At 36.6% G+C, this 21,963-nt stretch overlaps 1 protein-coding gene across 1 annotated transcript in view; it reads right to left on the reverse strand.

Moving 5' to 3' along the window:
- The window catches only part of FAF1 (Fas associated factor 1), a 506,936-nt gene that overhangs the window by 38,721 nt on the left and 446,252 nt on the right, over positions 1 to 21,963 (reverse strand). Inside the window, exons 16-17 of the mRNA XM_025388444.1 lie at positions 9,393 to 9,473; positions 8,249 to 8,326 (exon numbers count right to left, since the gene is read on the reverse strand). Of these exons, the coding sequence (XP_025244229.1) occupies positions 8,249 to 8,326; positions 9,393 to 9,473 (159 nt within the window). The remainder of the gene's footprint in view (positions 1 to 8,248; positions 8,327 to 9,392; positions 9,474 to 21,963) is intronic.

Below are 21,963 nucleotides of genomic sequence, written 5' to 3' on the forward strand. Positions count from 1 at the left end.
TATCTATGTTTGTGTAAGTAATGTCTAGGATGTTCGCACAGCAACGGAATTGCCAATGACACATTTCCCCATCCTTAGGTGATACAAGACTGTATATCATTTTTCACAAAGTGATGAGTGCTATGGAGGGAGTGTAGGGAATGCTGGCAGAAGGTAGGGGGAAGGGTAAACATTTAAATACTGTAAACCTCAGTAAGCAAAGGTCTAAAGGAAAGAGGGTGCCACATGGATATTTAGATCTAAAAGAAGTATATTATACGCAGGAGTCACAGTAAGTAACAAGGCCCAGGTGCCTGGCTTGATTGAAGAATAGCAAGGCAGCCAATATGGCTGGAACGGAATGAGCAAGGGGACAGGGGTAGGAGTTAAAGTTACAGTGGAAATAAAAGAGAGGGGTGATTAGATCATCTATGGCTTTGGGAAGGACAATTAATAATTATTTTCCTATTTTAAAATTAAGGTATAATTTATATACAGTAAACTCTATCCTTTCATATATTTGCATAACTACCATCACCAACAAAAAAGAGTTCTGTTACCTCTCTCAAATTTTTTCATCCCTAGTTCCTAACCTCTAATCTTTATTCTGACCCTAGTTTTGTCTTTTCCAGAATGTTATATAAATATAACCATAAATGTTATATGAATGACTTCCTTCACTTAGCATAAGATATTTGAGATTCATCCATGTTGTTGAATATATCAGTAGTTTGTTACTATTTATTGCTGAGTAGTATTCCATTGTATAGATACACACACAGTTTGATGACCCCTTCTCCAGTTGAGGGACACCTGAGCTGTTTCCAGGTTTACGTGACTACAAATAAAGCTGCCATAAACATTTTCATACATATTTTTGTATGAATGTAAACTGCTTTGTGTGAAAGCAGTTTACTGTTACTTTCATTTCACTTGTGTAAATACATACCTAGGAGTGTGACTGCTGGGTCATAGGGTATATATATATTTAACTTTACAAGAAAGTTTCATGCTAATTTCCAAAGTGGATGTACTATTTAGCATTCCCATCATTAATGTATAAGAGTTCAGCTGCTCTTCATCTTTGCCAGTACTTGGTATTTTCCCTTTTTCTTTTAAAAAGCTTTCTAAAAGGTGTACATATATTGTGGTTTTAATTTGTATCTCCCTAATGGCTAAAAATGTTGAGCATATTTTGATGCACTGTATATTTTCTTTGATTAAGTGTCTTTCAAATATTTTGCCCATTTTAATACTTGGGTTGCTTTCTTATTACTAAGTTTTGAGAGTTCTTTATGTATTCTGGACATTAGATATATGATTTTCTCCTGTCTATGGCTTGTTTTTTTCAATTTTCTAGCAGTATTTTACAAATAGTAGAAGTTTCTAATTTAGATATTTGTTATTTTATAGGTTGTGTCTTTGGTATCAGATTTAAGAAATCTTTGCCTAACTCAAGGTCATGAAGATTCTCTCCAATGTTTTCTTCTGGGACTTGAATAGTTTTAGATTTTACATTTATGTCTATTACCGATTTTGAATAATTTTTGCTTGTGATGCAAAATATGAATTGAAGTGTTTTAAAACTGGTTTTCTATGGGATTTTTTTGGATATGAATATCCAATTGTTGCAGCATCAAGTGTTGAAAAGACTATCCTTCCTCCATTGAATTGCCTTTGTATCTCTGTTGAAAATCAATTGACCATATATGTGTAGGTCTATTTCTGGACTCCACTGACTCATGGGTCCATGTTTTTGTAAATACAGCTATGTCTTGATTACAGTAAGTCTTGCACTCTGGTGATGTCCAACTTTGTTTTCTTTTTCAAAACTGTTTAGACTATTCCAGTTCTATTGCTTTTTCATATAAATTTAAGAATCAGTTTGTCAATCTCTACGATCTTGTAGATATTTGATTAGAATTACTATAAGAATTCAGGTTTTATTTTGAGATGTAAGCCACTGCGAGTTTTTGAAGTGATGTGATGTGACAAATGATTTTTAAAGGATTTATTAAGACTATAGGAAAGGCAAAAATGGAGACATGGAATCAAGGTGGGAGGCTACCAAAGTAATCCAGGTAACAGACAACGGTGGCTTAGATGAGGGTGATAGTGGTGGAGTTAAACATTTAAATTTTGCATATATTTGCAGAGCCCACAGGATTTGCTCATTAAATATGGATGTAAATGAGAGAAGTCAAGGATAATTCCAAGGTTTGTGGCTCTAACAACTGGAAAGATTTTCCATTTATTGAGATAGGGAAGATTGTAGAAAGAGCAGGTTTGGGTGGGGAGGGTAGGATCAGTTGTGCAATTTAAAACATATTAAGTTTCTGATGCATATGAGACATCTAAGTAGACATGATGGGCCAGTAGCTAGATATTCAAGTCTGGAGTTCAGGAAAGGAAGAAGCTGGAAATACAAATCTGGGAGTCAAACGTATAGAATATAATATAGTCAATATAATAGTCATAATACTGGATGAGATCAACAAAGGAGTAGAATGGATCCCATATAGGGACAGTTGATTTGACCCGATTCTGCAGTCAATCTCTGCTCCTGGCAACCTGGAGAGTATGGATAGCTTACTACTATTATGACCTCATTTCTGGATAAAGTAAATAAGGCAAATGATCGTATTTCCTAAATCAAAATTCAGATAGATGACTTTTGGTTGCTTCTGGATATAAAGAACAGCCTGTACCCTGTGATTTGGACACCATGAAGCTAGAATTTCTGGTCTGTTTTAATGGTTCATGAGAACAACGGAACACTTCAAACTGGAACTATTGAAGAAATTGTGGATATATAGTCTCCATAATTATAATAAGGTATATTTATGTATTGGCACCTACCTTATTGAATTGTAAAAATTCAGTAAGATAATTAATGCCTATAAAGTGATCACCACTGAGTTTAGCACATATTAATTGTGCAATAGATAGTGGTGATGATGCCAATGATGATGATGACAGGGATGACTATTATTATGGCCCAGTGTGGACAAAAGCAACTTACATAAGATAAAAATACAAATTATAAAGAGCAGTTTTACCTTAATAACCAGTTTACGGTCCCAACTTCATTCTTTGAATCTGGAGTGATAAGTAGAATGAATACTGGATAGAAGCTCTGGTTCTGCTTTCATCAGGCTTATGTTAAGTAAAAATTTTAAGGTAGGCTTAAAAATATCTTTCTAAATTACTATTATTTACTTTTATTTATTTATTTTTTAAAATACAGACAGGGTCTTGCCATGTTGCTCTGGCTGGCCTTGAACTCCTGGGCTCAACTGATCCTCCCACCTCAGCCTCCCAAGTAGCTGGGATTACAGGTGTGTGCCACTGTGTTTGGCTAAAAATAGGCTTTTAAATCCTGCTATGATCTTACTCTCATCTTCTGTAAAACAGTAATAATCCTCACCAATTGTATCAGTCTGTTTGCACACTGCTATAAAGAACTACCTGAGACTGGGCACGGTGGCTCACGCCTGTAATCCCAGCACTTTGGGAGGCTGAGGCAGGCAGATCATGAGGTCAGGAGATCAAGACCATCCTGGCTAACATGGTGAAACTCTCTCCCTACTAAAAATACAAAAAATTAGCCAGGCATGATGGCAGGTGCCTGTAATCCCAGCTACTTAGGAGGCTGAGGCAGGGGAATCACTTGAACCCAGGAGGCATAGGTTGCAGTGAGCCGAGATTGTGCTACTGCGCCATTGCATCCCCAGCCTGGGCGACAAAGCGAGACTCAGTCTCAAAAAACAAAAAACAAAAAAACAAAAAAACAAAAACCAAAAACCAAAAAACTGACTTGAGACTGCGTAATTTATGAAGAAAAGAGGTTTAACTGACTCACAGGCTTAACAGGAAGGATGACTGGGAGGCCTCAAGAAACTTACAATCACGGTGGAAGGTGAAGGGGAAGCAACGACCTTCTTCACATGGTGGCAGGGGAGAGAGACAGAGAGCAATGGAGGAAGTACCACATTTTTAAACCATCAGCTCTTGTGAGAACTCTATCATGAGAACAGCAAGGGGAAAGAGCATCCCATGATCCAATCACTTGCCACCAGGCCTTTCCTTCAACATGTGGGGATTACAATTTAACATGAGATTTGGGTGGGGACACGGAGCCAAACCATATTACCAATTTTGTAGAGTGGTTGTGAAGGTGAAATGAAAACTCCTTGAGGGCTGGACTATGCCTCACACCTATAGCATAATGTCCACAGCACCTGATTTAATAATTTGCACACAGAAGGAGATTAACTAAATATTTGCTAAATATTGAGTGAATAAAAGATCTGAGAGTCAAAAACCTTAGCTGAAAATTTCTCTGCTTACCAAAAACTCCATAGAAAAAAGTAGTACTCGGGAAGGCTTTCTTGGAGTATAGATAGTTCACACATTTCTCTAGTTACTATAAAGTCCATCCCTTAATCAGAAAAAATGTATTATTTGGGACTTTGCAGGGATGATTTTACTATATTGTGCTTTAGCCTTATGACATTTAAAAAGTTTTAAGGTGCTGTCATACATAACTTGCCATTGTCACAGTAGCTATTAGATATAGTTGGGATTTGTATTCACCACATTGCACAGCTTACTCTTGAATAGGAATACAGGAAACGTTGCTCTAAAATCTCAGTGCTAGAAAATGTGGAAACTTTCTGAGAAACTAGCCTTTAGATCTGATGTTATGCACAAAGTAAAACTTGTAAACTATCATATTTTCCTTTGTTTTGGCCCAAGATAAGTATAGAACAGATTTTATGGTACATGTGGAACAAACGTACAGCACCCTATCACATGGATTTGGTACCTATGCTAGATTATCTGTTGTCAACGTGTTAAGTCTTATCTTTGGCATTATCTTCCTTTGTCCTTTTCCTTTATTTCTATATCTATTCTTTCTTAATCCCTTTTAATTGCATGTATTCATCATGTAAGTTTCTTGAAGCTGATTTTGGAAAGAATAAGTACATATATAAATTAATAAAACGGGGGAGATCTTTGCTGTTGTTTGTTTTTCCTTCAGAATAGCCTTTCACCTTATTAGGGCCAATGACCAGATCAATATGCTTTTCTAGATTTTTGATTTCACTCCAACAGTTATTGCACAGCAAAATGAGGCTAACCATTAAGGAATTTCCCTGCAATCAAGGTGATTTGACTGTTGAATACTTCTTTTTTTCTAAAGGATCTTAGAATATTGAAGATAATCAAAACAATAAAAGTACTCTTGTTTTTCAATGTAATTATATGGGTTAGGATTTCCAGTTAGAAGACAGGTAGTGTTGCTGTGAAAAGTCAGGTGACCTGGTTTCTGATCCAGATTATGTGTTCAACCAGTTTGGTGACCATAGGTAAACCATATAATCTTTCTGGGTCTTAGTTTCTTCAGAGGTTGCACAATACCAGCTTTTCCCAAACAGTGGTTTGTGATACACTAGGATGCCATGATATGTTAATTGTTGTTCCATTAAGAAAAGGGGCAAATAAGTTTAGACAAGATTGGACTAAATGAAAATAAACCGTTTCTTAATGCTGGGATTTATAAGAGCCTTTGTGACACTTGGCTGAGGGAGAATAGAGTGCATAGTATTATCCAAACTTGCCTTTTATGGGAGCATATCAATAGAAAAATTTAAGTAATGACTAGGTGCAAAATATAACCTGTCCTCTCTCCCACTGTACCCCAACCTCTCACATGTTAACAGCTGGAATATATATATTGAATTATGCAAAAAGGTGTTGACAGGGTCTTCTGTAAGATGACGGACTTTATCTACATTTAGAAAGAGAGAAAGTTTCAGCTCATGGTAAATTAGGTAAATCATCAGATGAAATTACATATGCTGCCAAGCTCTAGATCCAGAACATTGAGTTAATTGGGTACCCTTGACATTTTGGCAAGCCAGTATGGGTGACGATATACTAATACACAGATACACACACACAAACACACACAGAGCAAGAGTGTGCATGTGTGAACAACAGCATAAAGCAGCAAGAATCCTAAACTATATTGCTTGAAATAGCTTAGAAGGATAGTGACTAATCTCTCCCTTAGCTAAACTTCTGTGAAACTTGGCATATATGACTCCTATAGACACAATGATATATGGCTTTGTACTGGAATGGAGTATGAGAAAGAGCTTTATAGTCATAAAGTCCTGGATGAGAATCTCAGCTGTTCTCATTTCTGTACATGTAACTCCTCAATGAACTTCAGTTTTCTCACTTATAAAGATAAATCTCTAACCCTGTAGCTTGTTTTAATGGTTAATTGATAAGCATATGTAAAGCAGCTAGCAGATTACTTAGTACACAGAAGACACTCAACAAAATATTTTTTACCTTCCATTATTGATAGTCCTCAGAGTACAGAGACTAGGGTTTGTCAGGCACAATATCTTGTATGTATGTGATACATACTCATAAGAGTTTTGACATGAGGCCGGGCGCGGTGGCTCAAGCCTGTAATCCCAGCACTTTGGGAGGCCGAGGCGGGTGGATCACGAGGTCAGGAGATCGAGACTATCCTGGCTAACATGGTGAAACTCCGTCTCTACTAAAAATACAAAAAATTAGCCGGGCACGGTGGCGGGCGCCTGTAGTCCCAGCTACTTGGGAGGCTGAGGCGGGAGAATGGCGTGAACCCGGGAGGCGGAGCTTGCAGTGAGCCGAGATCACGCCACTGCACTCCAGCCTGGGAGACACAGCGAGACTCCGTCTCAAAAAAAAAAAAAAAAAAAAAAAAGAGTTTTGACATGAATAAACTTTGATTTCCGAACAGTTAAGTTTCACATATCTTTCAAGACCTGACTCCAATATTACTTCTTCTGTACATTGTCTGATTATCTCAGCTGTAAAAAATTTTTCCTTTGGCCTTGAACTCTCTAAGTATTTTGCTTTTATTTCTATGTCATTTAGCACATGTTTTCTTCATTTCCTGTTACTCCTAGACAGCCTGTATTTTCCCTCTAAGATGTAATATCTTCTTATAGGCAGAAAACATTTTATTATCCTGTTTCCCTTGCAGTGCTCAGCACAGGTCTTCTTCAAAAAACATTTGTTAAACAAGTGAAAGTGGTGGCATACTTTGACTGAGAGTAGTAACTAACAGAGTTTTCCTCAACCCCAGTTAGGGCCCTTCAGGCCTTTCCATTGCTTGTTAGATGGCTTCCTCTTTTTATAAGTCAATCTTGCCATTAATCCTACATCTAAAAAAAAGTTCTGAATGTTCTTTTCTACGAAGCCAGCCTGAGAAGTCATTCGACCCCCATTCTGTTTGTGCCTACTGTACCTTAGGCATACCTCTATAATAATGTTTACATATAGTATTATAATTCTATTTTTATAAGAGTAGGAACTTCTGGAGGGCAGGATCCATGTCTGCATCACTGTTCCCTAACAGATTTGGGGCACATAGTACATATCCCAAAAATGTTTGCAAAATGAGCGAATGAAAAATCCTCTATATTGCTATGGACATGACATGAACTCAGAAAATCTATGAAGCTAAGTGAATTTCCCACATTTGGGGGCTAAAAGCAAAATGTTACGAAAGTAACTCACAGTATCTTTTGGTGGGTAAAGTGAAGCCTGTGAAAGGGAATAGAGATATATTTCTATTCTTAGGGTGAAACAACACTTAGGAAGGATGAGAAATATTTGTCAACAAATATCTGTTGGCAACAAAAGGGGAAGATTATAGAAAATCATGAATCTAGTACAAGATCAAGTTTTCTAAGAGTTCCATACAACAGATCAGGAATGATTAAGAAAATGTTAGGTCTTCCATACTAAAATGAGTCTAGGAAAAGTAGAGAGAAATAAGTTGTAAGAAATATTAACAGTTTCGCAGCTGGGCGCAGTGGCTCACGTCTCTAATGCCAGCACTTTGGAAATCCAAGGCGGGCGGATCACTTCAGGTCACGAGTTTGAGACCAGCCTGGCCAACATGGTGAAATCCTGTCTCTACTAAAAATACAAAAATTAGCCAGGCATGGTGGTGGGCGCCTGTAAACCCAGTTACTTGGGTGGCTGAGGTGGGAGAATCACTTGAACCTGGGAGGCGGAGGCTACAGTGAGCCGAGATGGTGCCCCTGCACTTCAGCCTGGGTGCCAGAGCGAAGACTTCATCTCAAAAAAAAAAAAAAAAAAAAAAAAAGAAAGAAAGAAATATTAACGCTTCAGTATCAAATACAGTGGAAATACAACCCACTTTTGAATAACTTTTCTTAAAATTATGCCCCACCTCACGTTCCTCTTCTTGTTCTTTGCGAATCTGCTCCAAACGAAACTGTTCGGCCATCTCTCTCTCATGAGCTTCCCTCTGTTGATAAAACAGAAAAGAAACAAGCACTTAACACAAACTTGTTTACAAAGAAAGAAAGAGAGAAATAAGGAAAGAGAAAGAAGAAAAGAGGAAAGAAAGAAAAAGTAAGTTACATTCAAAGGCTCATTGTCAACATGACTCAGAGGTATATTGTGGTAATAGAAACGTCTCTTTCTACAAGAATGGAAAGCAAAAACAAAGTATAGGTCTCTGATAATGTTAGGTTCCTATTCAAACACCTTTGATAGCTCTGAGTAAAGTGGCATTCAAGATCCTTCAGGACATCCTTTGGTCTTCCTTTCTGGCCTTTCCTATCTGCCCTGTACCCAAATCTAAAGCTATTTAATCAGCCTCTATCCATTTTCCATGCATTCTGGACCCTTGATGCTAGCTTATATTGCTTCCTCTTCCCTCCTACTGCTCTTTTTCTGTCCAGTTCACATATACCATCTCCTCTTTGAAACATTCCCAGTATAGTCCCACTCCCTGGCTCTCCAAAAAAAATAAAACCTGGAAAAAAGTTTCCACTGAAACTCCTACTCACTGAACTCTCACAGAACTCAGTGCTTCCCTTATGACACTTAGGATTCTTGGCTTATATTACAGCTACTTGTGTTCTTTACTTAATCAACTCTACCACATTGTGAAACTTCCTTTGAGAGCAGAAACTGTGGCCTATTCATTCACCTCTCCTTCAAAGCTCAACACAAAAGCAGGTACTTAAGAAGTATTCAATAAATCAATAGTTCCCAACCCTGACTACACATGAGAATCACCTAAAGAGCTTTCTAAAAATTGCTGGGTTCTATCATAGACCAACTAAAAAACAAATGAAATAGATACTAGGTTCATCTTTGTTTTCATTTTTCATGAAACAAACTTTATTTTTGTCAAAATGAACCATGCTTTAATAACCGTGGATAGGATTATATTCTTTCTGTTAACTAAATCTAGCTTTCTCTATTGCAAACCCAATATTTTTAGGGATCAAAGTGATAAAGGGTTGGCATTTAAATAATGAACAATTGAGTTATTTATCCCAGAAGTACCTGACCAAGCCTACCTTTGCTCTGTCAGCCTCAAGTGAAAGGCGATAGGCCTCATCTTGCTCTCTCTTCACATTTTCTCTGGCTTCACGTTCATCCTTAAAGAAAAAGATTGAAGCATTTTTTGACATATTACTATTTTTTTTTGAAAAAAAGAGAAAAAAACTAATAGTAATCCTCTTTTTTTACTCCTATATGAACTTACAATTAAATAAGAGACTTTTAAAGTGTATAGGACATAAATAAGCAAACAAACAGTAAGATGAGCAGCATGGTACATAGTGGAAATAAGAATATTTGAATCCTAACTCTATAAACTGTGTGACTTTGTATAAGTTATTTAACTTCTCCAGGTCTCAGTCTCCTCACTTGCAAAACAGAAATAATATTTGTCTTACAGGGTCACTGTGAGAATTAAGTGCAATAATATATAAACTATCTAGCAAAGGACCTGGCACTTAGTTCATTTTCATTATTAGTTCTCTTCTCCCTTTCTCCTGATTTTTCTGAGATAAACTTGGAGACCGTCAGTATTGGAACTAAGGACTGAGAGGGAGAACAAAGACTAGGAAGTAATCCCTGGATCAGTGTAGAAAGAGGCCGAAAGCAAAATACTCTGGTTAACCTCATTCCATACCACACCACACCACACCACTAAAGCTCTGGTTACCAGTTAAGTATTTCCCCATTACATTCACACTCATGAAGTGTGAATAACAAAAGTTATCTAAGTTGAAAATCTCTTAGAATATTTTTAGCTTCTGAAGTGATTATACCATCTGCCCATATTTAAATCACGAATTCATTTAAAATTAAAAGTTAATTCATGAACAGAATTTCTCATCTGTTATAGTCAGAAGTATAGACAATATATACATATATACTTAACTTTAATAATAAATACCTACACCTGTCCACACTAGGGTGTAGGTTCCCTTTTTGGTCATTTATTTATTAGGCAGAACCATATAAAGTCACCAATATTTGTGACCTATAAAACTGGAAATTTCATAGCTAATTTCTCACTTCTTGTCTCCCCAATATATGCTTACTCAAGGCTGAATATATGCTCAGCATTCTCTTAGGTGAAATACCTAATCAAGACTGGCCTTATTCCTGAAGCCTAATACATTTTCTAGTTCCGATAATTCAATTAATTCTTAAAAGCTCTGGTATGAATAGGAACATTTCATTGCTTCCTAATCTTTCAAATAAAAATTAGAAAGAATTAGATGTTGCTGGCCTGAAGCTAATTGCTATAGTACAAAATAAGAAGAACCATGTTAAAACTGATGTCTACCCTTTCAGACATCTAAAAAGGATTAAACTTTTTTTTTATTTGAGGGGGAATCTTGCTCTGTCACCCAGGCTGGAGGGCAGTGGCGCGATCTCCACTCACTGAACCTCAGCCTGCTGGGTTCAAGTGATTCTCCTGCCTCAGCCTCCCGAGTAGCTGGGATTACACGCACCCAGCATCATGCCCAGCTAATTTCTGTATTTTTAGTAGAGATGGAGTTTCACCATATTAGCCAGGCTGGTCTCGAACTCCCGACCTCAAGTGATCTGCCTGCCTTGGCCTTCCAAAGTGCTAGGATTACAGGCGTTAAGTCACCACGCCCAGCCAAGGGTTAAACTCCTAAGGATCCTATGCCTCTGTGGATAAGTCTATCTTTTCAAATTTAGATATCTCTTGAATGTAATCAACCAACTATGAGAATAATCTTACCTTTCTATATTTTAAATGGGGGAAATGCACAAGATGTTTAAAATTTTAATTTGACCTTACTTTCCTGACTTCACCCTTTCAAGTTATTTAAAGCTTCTCACAACATTCTGTACTTTCCCTCTAAAGCACTTACCATAACTGTAATTCATTATCATGTAATTATTTATTTAATGTGAAACTACCCCACGACACTGTAAGCTCCACAAAGGCAGAGAACTTGTCTATATTACATATGTCTGTATTCCACATACTGCCTAGTCTTTGGGAGGTGTTTAATAAGCATATGTTAAATAAATGAATTATCTTTCCAGGCATAAAATACTTATTGTCTACAGCAAAAATTAAAGAAAAAGATATAGCTCATCTACAAAATGGCTGGCCCAATCTGAGTCTGAAATTGACTGGCTGGGCAGGAATGACTTGTTATATCACTATGTACACATAAAAAATGGACCTTCTAAAAGCAATCACAGCTGGAAGCCCTTTGATCACAAATATGGTTTATAATAAAAGCATTCTAAGTAAACAGCTCTGCTGAAAAACAGACTACAGCAGATATGAAAGGCCATCAAATACAGGGATCTCTGCCACAAAATGTGGCACCTGGTGTATGTTCTTTACCTTGCTCACAGCTCTTCCTGACCATCCTGATAGATGGGCTGGCTTCGGCATGTGGCTCAGGATGAATTTTCCTAAATTTATCATGGTCATAGCTTCTTGTATGTTTGGTAGTTGTTGGTGAATAGTTATCATTTCTTCTTATCTGCTCCTCAGATTTTATACTTGCCTCTCTAACTGTCCTCTTCAGAGTCATCTCCAGTTTTGAGAAAGAAAACTGCTTATGTGTTTCCCCCATATTATTCTACATTATTAGATTTTTTAGAAAATCCCAGGTATTGTAGTTAACACTTAATGTATAAATTTGTTCTCATAACCTGTAGATTTGCCTCTTGAACTTATCTTGTGTCCTACAAATATTGTCCTTGTAGAGGTTCCCTTTGCTAAATCTAAGAGGGCATACCAAAGTAACTAGAAATTTTTACACATTGATTGGGTGGAGGTAGAACCGCTAGATTATGAGATTCAGAAATAGGTCTTAAGTGTTGCCTAGACTATGGCTTGGGTTACTTGTTATTCAAACACTCCTTGTCACACCAAAGTGAGAAGCTGGATTGCTCAGAAGTAAGTAATGGCCCCAGTAGGTAGCTTTCTTTGTAACATACTTGTCACTGCTCTCATATTGTGCTGTGCTACACTCATTTGTTTATTTGTCTCACTGCTCCCTACCTGAGCTGTACACTCCCAGGGGTAAGACTCTATTTCATATGTCTTTGTATTTCCTATAGCATCTAGTGTACTATCTTACATATGACAAGCATCTAAAATATATATTTGTTGGATAAATAAATGGAATTATCAGTGCTCAACAGTTATATACCAGAAATTCAGGAGCCTGTAAGTATTCTTCAATCTAGTAACTTTTATTTAAATATATTTTCTATCCTGAGTATTATAATGAGTTAGGAAGTACCAGAAATATAATTTACTTATTTTTAGTTAAAAATATTTTTTGGAGTACATAGTAGGTCAATGTATTTATGGGATATGGGAGATATTTTGATACAGGCATGCAATGGGTATTAATCACATCACAGAAAATGGGGTGTCCGTCCCCTCAAGCATTTATCCTTTGTCACAAACAATACAGTTAGAAGTACAATTATTTTGACTATAGTTACCCTGTTGTGCTATCAAAGGCTGGTATTATTCACTGTTTCCATATTTTTTGTACCCATTAACCACTACACCTTCCCCCTAACCACAGACCTTCTCCCACACCCCACTGCCCTTCCTAGCCTCTGGTAATCATCCTTCTACTCTCTATCTCCATGTGTTTAATTGTTTTGATTTTTACATCCTACAAATAAGTGAGAACATGTAACGTTTGTAGTTCTGTGCCTGACTTATTTCACTTAACATAATGGCCTCCAGTTCCATCCATGTTGTTGCAAATCACAGGATCTAATTCTTTTTTACAGCTAAATAGTACTCTTGTGTATATGTACCATTATTTTCTTTATCTATTTGCCTAGTGATGGACATTTAGGTTGCTTCCAAATCTTGGCTACTGTGAACAATGCTGCAACAATTATATTAGTACAGATATCTCTTTGATATACTGATTTCCCTTCCTTTGGGTATATACCCAGCAGTGGGATTGCTGGATCATATGGTAGCTCTATTTTCAGTTTTTAAAGGAACCTCTACACTGTTCTCCACGGTGGCTGTACTAATTTACATTCCCACTAACAGTGTACAAGGGTTCCCTTTTCTCCACATCCTCTCCAACATTTGTTATTCCCTGTTTGGGGGATAAAAGTCAGTTTACCTGAGATGAGATGATATCTTACTGTAGTTCTGATCTGTATCAGAATTAGAATTTAAATATAGTCATTCTCACCATAAAGCCTGTTTTTTCCCCACTGTGGCACACTAGGTAGTTCAGCATAGTCCTCTATCTCCGAGACAATAGCCATTGAATTTTACTACAATTCACTGAAAATGATGTCTATTAAAAATAAAATATTTTATGAGTTGCCAAATGGTTCCTAAAGTAAGAATTTAACAAAAAAATGAAATTTAGATGTAATTTATTATACCCTCAGTAGTGTTAAAGATTAATAATCATCAGTTAATTCCTAAAAGACTAATTCAAAATTCCGAATTATCAAACTGAAGTGGCTATAGACTTTTTTCAAATACTTAGCAAATGCATATACACATAGAACATTTACTGGTTTTCTGAATGCCCAGGTTAGAATGCATACTCTGCTCCTTGCTCTACCAATAGGTCCTTGTCAACAGAGACATGGCCCTGCTATCTATCTCTAGAGATACAGATCAAGATAACCTGAAGTTCTCTCAATATAAATACTTAGAGATAATAGGTAAAATATAACAAATATGTTCAAAAGTATTACTAAGCATATCAGAAAGAAAGAAAGAAAGAAAGAGAAGTTTCTAGGTACCAGAAATAAAGAGGAAACTGAAAGTGAGAGATATAAATGATGAGGTAATTCAGAACCTGACAAGGTAGGTCATCTGTCTTGATAACCTAGAAGCCCCACTGTGATCAGAGATCTCATTTTGGATTTAAGCAAGGTGAGGAGGTATAAAAGTCATCTCTGGAGACCAGGCGCAGTGGCTCATGCCTGTAATCCCAGCACTTGGGAGGCCAAGGCGGGTGGATCACCTGAAGTCAGGAGTTTGAGACCAGCCTGACCGCCATGATGAAACATGTCTACCAAGTACAAAAAATTAGCTGGGCATGGTGGCATATGCCTGTAATCCCAGCTCTTTGGGAGGCTGAGGCAGGAGAATTGCTCGAACCTGGGAGGCAGAGGTTGCGGTGAGCTGAGATTGCACCATTGTACTACAGCCTGGGCAACAAGAGTCAAACCCCATCTCAAAAAAGAAAAAAAAAAAAAGTTGTCTCTGGGATAACTTCTGCAGCCTAATGTAAGTGAAATTGGAGTCTGGGAATGAGGTGTGGGGATGAGGGGAAGAAAAGTTACCTTAAGAAATAATGGTTGAAATTTTTTCAAATTTGATGAAAATGAGAAAGCCACTGATTCAAGAATCTTAACAAACATTAAGCAAAAGAAACATGAAGAAACTACACCAAGGCACATCATAACCAAATAACTTAAAGTTAATAATAAAAAAAAATTTAAAAGCAGCTGGAGAAAAGAAAAGACATAATATGTACAGGAAACAATGACAGCAGACTTCATCAGAAACAGTGCAACTGAGAAGACAGTGAGGCAACATCTCTAAAGTACTGAAAGAAAGAAAAAAAAAAACAACCCTGTTAACCCCAGAATTCTATACCCAGTGAAAATATTTTTTAAAACTGAAGGTAAAATGCTTTTCAAACATATAAAACCTGAAAAAATTCATCAATAGTATGTGTATTACAGTAAAAGTTAAAGGAAGTCTTTCAGGTAAAAGGAAAAGGATACCACAAAGGAATGGCTTTGTGTTTAGACAAAGGAATAAACAAAACTGGAAATGGGAGCTTTATAGGTAAATTAATAGACTTTATTATTCAAAACTCTTTTTTTTTTTGAGACAGAGTCTCACTCTGTCGCCTAGGTTGGAGTGCAGTGGCACAATCTCGGCTCACTGCAACCTCTGCCCCTCTAGGTTTAGGCAATTCTCTGCCTCAGCCTCTGGAGTAGCTGGCACTACAGGCGTGTGCCACCAAGACTGGCAAATTTTTTTTGTATTTTTAGTAGAGATGGGGTTTCACCATCTTGGCCAGGCTGGTCTTGAACTCCTGACCTCGTGATCCACCCGCCTCAGCCTCCCAAAGTGCTGGGATTACAGGCGTAAGCCACCGCGCCCAGCCTCAATACTCTTTAAGAAACAATTGACTGTATCTCAATGCCATTTTTTTACAGAAACAGAAAAACCCATCATAAAATTCATACAGAGTCTCAAGGGACCCCTAATAATCAAAACAATCTTGAAAAGTAACGAAGTTGAAAGACTCACGTTTCCTGATTTCAAAACTTACTATAAAGCTATAGTAATTGAAACTGTGGTATTGGCATAATGATAGACACACAGAACAATGAAACAGAATAGAAAGCCCAGAAAGAAATCCTCACACATATGGTGGATTGATCTTCAACAAGGGTGGCAAGACCATTCAGTGAAGAAAGAACAGTCTCCTCAACAAATGATGTTAGGAAAGCTGGATATCCACATGCAAAAGAATAAAGCTAGACCGTCATCATACCACATATTAAAAAAAAAAACAACTTAAAATGAATCAAGACCCAAATTTAAGAGCTAAAACCACATCATTCTTAGATAAAAATATAGGTGAAAATCTTCATGACCATGGATTAGGCAATGATTTCTTTCGTATGTCATTGAAAGCATAGGTGTAAAAAAGAAAAAAACAGAAAAATTATACTTCATCAAAATTAAACCTTTTCCACTCAAGAGAGTGGAAAGATAATCCACAGAATGGGAGAACACATTTGCACGTGATGTCTGATAAAGGATTAGTATCCAGAATATATAATAAACTCTTGACAACTAAACAACAAAGAAACTAAACAAGCCAATTAAAAAATGGTCAAGGGCTGGGTGCAGCGGCTCACGCCTATAATCCCAGAACTTTGGGAGGCCGAGGTGGGTGGCTCACCTGAGGTCACGGGGTCGAGACCAGCCTGACCAATATGGTGAAACCCCGTCTCTACTAAAAATACAAAACAAAAACAAAAACACACACACATGTGTGGGGGTGCCTGCCTGTAATCCCAGCTACTCAGGAGGCTGAGGCAGGAGAATTGCTTGAACCCGGGAGGCAGAGGTTGCAGTGAACCGAGATCGCGCCACTGTACTCCAGCCTGGGCAACACAGCAAACTCCGTCTCAAAAAAAAAAAAAAAAAAAAAAAAAAAAAAAAAGTCAAAGGACTTGAATAGACATTTTCCAAAGATGTATAAATGGCCAGTACACACATGTTCATAGTGGCATCATTTACAATAGTCAAAAGGTGGAAATAATCCAAGTGTTCAATAGATGAATGGATACACAAAATATGATATATACCTATAGTGGAATAGTATTTAGCTATAAAAATAATTTTAATTATCATATATACTACAACATAGATGGACCTTAAGGACATTGTGCTAAATGAAAGAACCCAAATGTGAAAGGACCAACATTGTGTTTCCACTTACATAAGGTACCTGGAATAGGCAAACTCACAGAGACAGAAAGTAAATAGAGGTTGCCAGAGGCTGAGGGGAAGGAGAATGGGGAGTTATTGCTTATTAACTGTAGGGTGGTTTTTTTTTTTTTTTTAAATAGATGCCCTCTTTATCAAGCTAAGGAAATTTTACTCGATTCCTATTTTACTGAAAATTCTTATCAGGAATAGATTAGCTTTTGTCTGATGCTGTCTCTGCATCCACTGAGATGATTATATCATAAATCACACTGATTTTCAAATCTGATAAGGTAAGAAAAATTAACAAAAGGCATCTATAATGAAAAGGAAGTAGAACTCTCTTTATCCACAGATAAAATGATTAGAAATGTGGAAAATTCTATGGATTCTACCAAAAAGCTATTATAACTAGTAAGTGGGTTTAGTAAAGTTGCAGAATATAAAACAGATAACAAGCAACCCCCTCCCATCTCCTCCCCTTCCTTCTTTCTTTTTTCTAGTCAAGTGACGCAGTGGGAGTGCAGAAAGAACAAAAAAATTTGTTACTGGTTGTGGTCAATTAGTTGTAAACACTACTTCACTTCGACCAGCCTATATTTCTATATACTGGCAACAAATACTCAGAACTTAGAGTTTTAAAATATCATTTATAATAGCATAAAATATACGAAATACTTGGGGATAGATTTGACAAGATGCAAACAATCTGTATGTCGAGCATCAGAAAACACTGCTGAGAGAAATTAAAGACATAAATAAATGGTGAGGTAAACAAATCATTCTTGTGGATTAGAAGAATCAATATTTTTATGTCAATTCTCTCCAAATCATCTACAGATTTAACACAATTACAATCAAAATACTACCAAAAATTGTTTTGGTAAGCTGATTGTAAAATTCATGTGGAAATGCATAGGACCTAGAAAAGCCAAAAGAATTAAGAAAAAAAAAATAACTAAATTAGAGGACTTACACTACTTGATTTCAAGATTTATTACAAAGCTGAAGTAATAGTAATTCTGTATGGTACTGTTGTAAAGATAGAAAAAACAAATGGGAAAAAAAAAGTACAGATATAGACCCATGCATGTATGATCAACAAATACGTTTGACAAAGGTGCAAAGGCAATGCAGTGGAAAAAGGAAAACCTTTTAAACAAATAGCACTAGAACTACTGGATATCCATCTCTTCCTGACCCTGAAAAAAAAACCTTCAACACACACATCACACTATATACAAAATTTAACTAAAGTGGATCACAGACCAATGTGAAATCTAAAGCTATAATACTTATAGAGGAAACATAGGAGAAAATAGTGACCTCGGGTTAGGGAAATATGACCCAAAAGCATGATACATAAAAGAAAAAATGTTTAAATTGGACTTCATCAAAATTTTAAACTTGTTTTCTCCAAAAGACAATTGAAAATGATATTGAGTGTGCCTATGTTAAAATATCACATGTAACCCATAAATACGTACAACTATTATGTATCCATAAAAGTAAAAATAAAAAAATTAAAAATCAAAGTTAAAAATTAAATGTGAGGTAAGTAGAAGACAAATATTACTACTACAATTATAAGCTGTTCATCTAACAGTGGAATTAAGAGTTACAAAACATTTCTTGACCAGGGAAATACTATCTGATATTTATTCTAGTGAATTATCATGATACAGTAAGAAATATTTTTGATTAATAAGCAACAATAAAACAAATCTCTGTATATTATGCTCCCTCAATAAAACTATAATTCTACTACTAAATGCAAAATATTCACTGCAGAATACATTGACATAAATAATTGGTATTTATGAAAGAGAAAGTAATAGTGACAAAACCACAGACTGAGAGAAAAATCTTTGCAAATCACATTTCAAGTAAAAGACTTGTATCTAAAACATATAAAGAACTCTCAAAATACAAAAATAAAAGGACCCCAATTTTAAAATGGGCAAAAGATTTGCAAACACTTCATCAAAAGACACATAGCAAATAAGCACGCTAAAAAATAAATGCATCTCATTAATCATCAAGAAAATAAAAACCAAAACCACAGTGAGATACCACTACACACCTATTAGAATGTCTCAGTTTAAAAGACTAACCAGGTCGGGCATGGTGGCTCATGCCTGTAATCCCAGCACTTTGGGAGGCCCAGGCAGGCGGATCACGAGGTGAGACCATCCTGGCTAACACGGTGAAACCCCGTCTCTACTAAAAATACAAAAAATTAGCTGGGTATGGTGGTGGGCGCCTGTAGTCCCAGCTACTTGGGAGGCTGAGGTAGGAGAATGGTGTGAACCCGGGAGGTGGAGCTTGCAGTGAGCCGAGATGGCGCCACTGCACTCCAGCCTGGGCGACAGAGCAAGACTCCATCTCAAAAAAAAAAAAAAAAAAAAAAGACAAGACTAACCATACAAAGTGTTGATGAGGATGTGGAGGCACTGGAACTCTCTTATACACTGCTGTTGGAAATGTAAAATGGTAAAACTACTTTGGAAAACACTTCGGCAATTTGTTAGAAAGTTATGCATCTATCTACTGTATGATCCAGTCATTCCAATCTTAGGTAAGTAGTTACCCAAGACAAATGACCATATTACCATATGTCTATACAAAATGTGTACACAAATGTTCATAGCAGCTTTATTTGTAACAGCCAAAAACTAGGAAATAATCCAAATATCCATTAACAGGTGAACATTCAAAAAATTGTGAAAAAAACACTATTGAAAGCAGCAGTAGTGGTTTTTATTGTACAGAGTAGACAGGTATGGGAACCTCTGTTGTAATGTAACAATTTATCATCATAAGATTTCAAAAAATAGGCATAATAAGCCTTTTATCAGTGGCTTTTACATCAACTTTAAGCCAATCATAACTGGGTTTGGAGAACTGAGTTCTCTAATAAAGACCAATTCTCACAGACTCAAAGGAAGAGTGTGCTTAGAACTGAGTGACTTAGGGTCAGCAACACAAGGCAGACTCTTAAAACTCAAGACAGCATGGAAACGCAAGGTTACATGAGACTGCTCAGCCTTATTCCTAAAACAAGATATGAAGAGAAGAAACAATTTAGTGAGAACTCAAACTACCCATTCATAGCTTAGCCCACTTGATTTTATTAACAAAAATAATGATGGTCACATACAGGCTTGTATCAAAGACTGACAATCTTTTCACTGGAGGCTGGGGGCACATCAGTATTCAGAGTGAATTAGGTAAAAGTACTGTGTTGGTTTCATTGACTGCTTGACAGGAACTAAGGTCAGGCAGTTGACTCACATGTATAAATTGTATAGCCATATCATAGTGCTCAGTGGTTGCTGGAGGCTGGACTTGCTCTATATGGCAGCAGCCTGTTTTAAGATCCAGATTAGCTAATAATAAAGTATTGGGGTCTGTTGGAATACTGTTTTTTAGCATAGCTGAACAGCTGAACATTCAAGCTTTCTTGGGTGTATGTGTGCATGATGGGCTACTCAGAAAGAAAAATACAATATATTGTATTTGAGCTATTTTGCTGTGTTTTTAAACTTTTTTTTTTTTTTTTTAAAGAAACAGGGTCTCACTCTGTCACCCAGACTGCAGTGCAGTGGCATGATCATAGCTCACTGTAGTTTTAAATTCCTGGGTTCAAACGATTTTTTTTTTCCTGCCTCAGCCTCTGAGGAGCTGGGATTACAGGTGTGTACCACCATGTCAGGCTAATTATTCTAATTCTTATATTAAAAATGTTTTTAGAGATGGGGTCTTGCTATGTTGTTCAGGCTGGTCTCAAACTCCTGGCCTCAAGCAGTCCTCCTGCTTTAGCCTCCTGAGTAGCTGGGATTACAGGTATGAGCCACTGCACCTTGCTCTTATTTTTAAAAAGGCATTTGTGTAAAATTTTAAAATACAAATGTTAAATTATCCTATAAACACTGTTAATAATTGCTAGATGGTAGTTGTACAATATTGCAAATACAGTAAATGCCACTGAATTGCATACACTACAGTGGTTAACTTTATTTTAGGTAAATTCTATTTCCATAAAAAATGTATATATATTGCTAATGGGCCAGGTGCAGTGGCTCATGCCTATAAGCCCAGCACTTTGGGAGGCAAAGGTAGAAGAATTGCTTGAGGCCAAGAATTTGAGATCAGCCTAGGCAACACAGCAAGACCCCTGACTCTACAAAAAATTTAAAACAGTCAGCTGGGTGTAGTGGTGTGTGTCTATAGTCCCAGCTACAGGAGCCTGAGAAGACTTACTTGAGCCCAGGAGTTTGAGGCTGCAGTAAGGTATGATTGCACCACTGCATTCCAGCCTGGGAAATTAGAGTGATTCCCTGTCTCTTTAAAAAAAAAATTGGTAAAACCAAAACAAAAAAAAAGTAACATTGTGGTATATTCATGTGGTGGAATACTATTCAGCAAGTAAAAGGAATGAATTATTGATATATGCAACAATGTGGAGAATGTCAAAATAATTACACTGAATGAAAGTAGCCAGACTAATGAGTATATACTGTATGATTTAATTTTTAATAAAACTCTAGAAAATGCAAGCAAATCTATACTGACAGAAAGGTCAGTGGATATGTGGGACTTGGCCTGACAGACAGAGACAGCAGAGAGGGATGACAAAAGTACAAGAGGAAGCCCTTGAGAGTGATAGTTCACTATTTTGATCATGGTAAGGATTTCATGGGTGTATACATATGTCAAAACTTGTCAAATTATATACTTTATATAGGTGTGGTTTATTGTATATCAATTGTACCTCAATATGGATTTAGAAAATAAATGATTAATACTGCAAAAAATTAACAGATGAATGAAACAGTAGCTTGGACATAGGTAAAAGGAGAATTAATGAAATGTGAGTAATCTCAAGAAATTATCTAATTGCAACACAGAGATACAGAGAAATAAAATGTGAAAGAGAAGTTAAGAGACATGGAAGACACAGTCAAGAGTATCTAATATGCATCTAATAGGAAGTCTAGAAGAAGAGAATACAGTGGATTAAGCAATACCTAAAGAGACCATATTTCTGAATTTTCTAGTATAGATGAAAGACAAGTACTCAACATCAATTTCGATTAAACAGCAGCTTGGAC

Source organism: Theropithecus gelada, chromosome 1 (assembly GCF_003255815.1).
Source record: "Theropithecus gelada isolate Dixy chromosome 1, Tgel_1.0, whole genome shotgun sequence".
Classification (NCBI taxonomy): domain Eukaryota; kingdom Metazoa; phylum Chordata; class Mammalia; order Primates; family Cercopithecidae; genus Theropithecus; species Theropithecus gelada.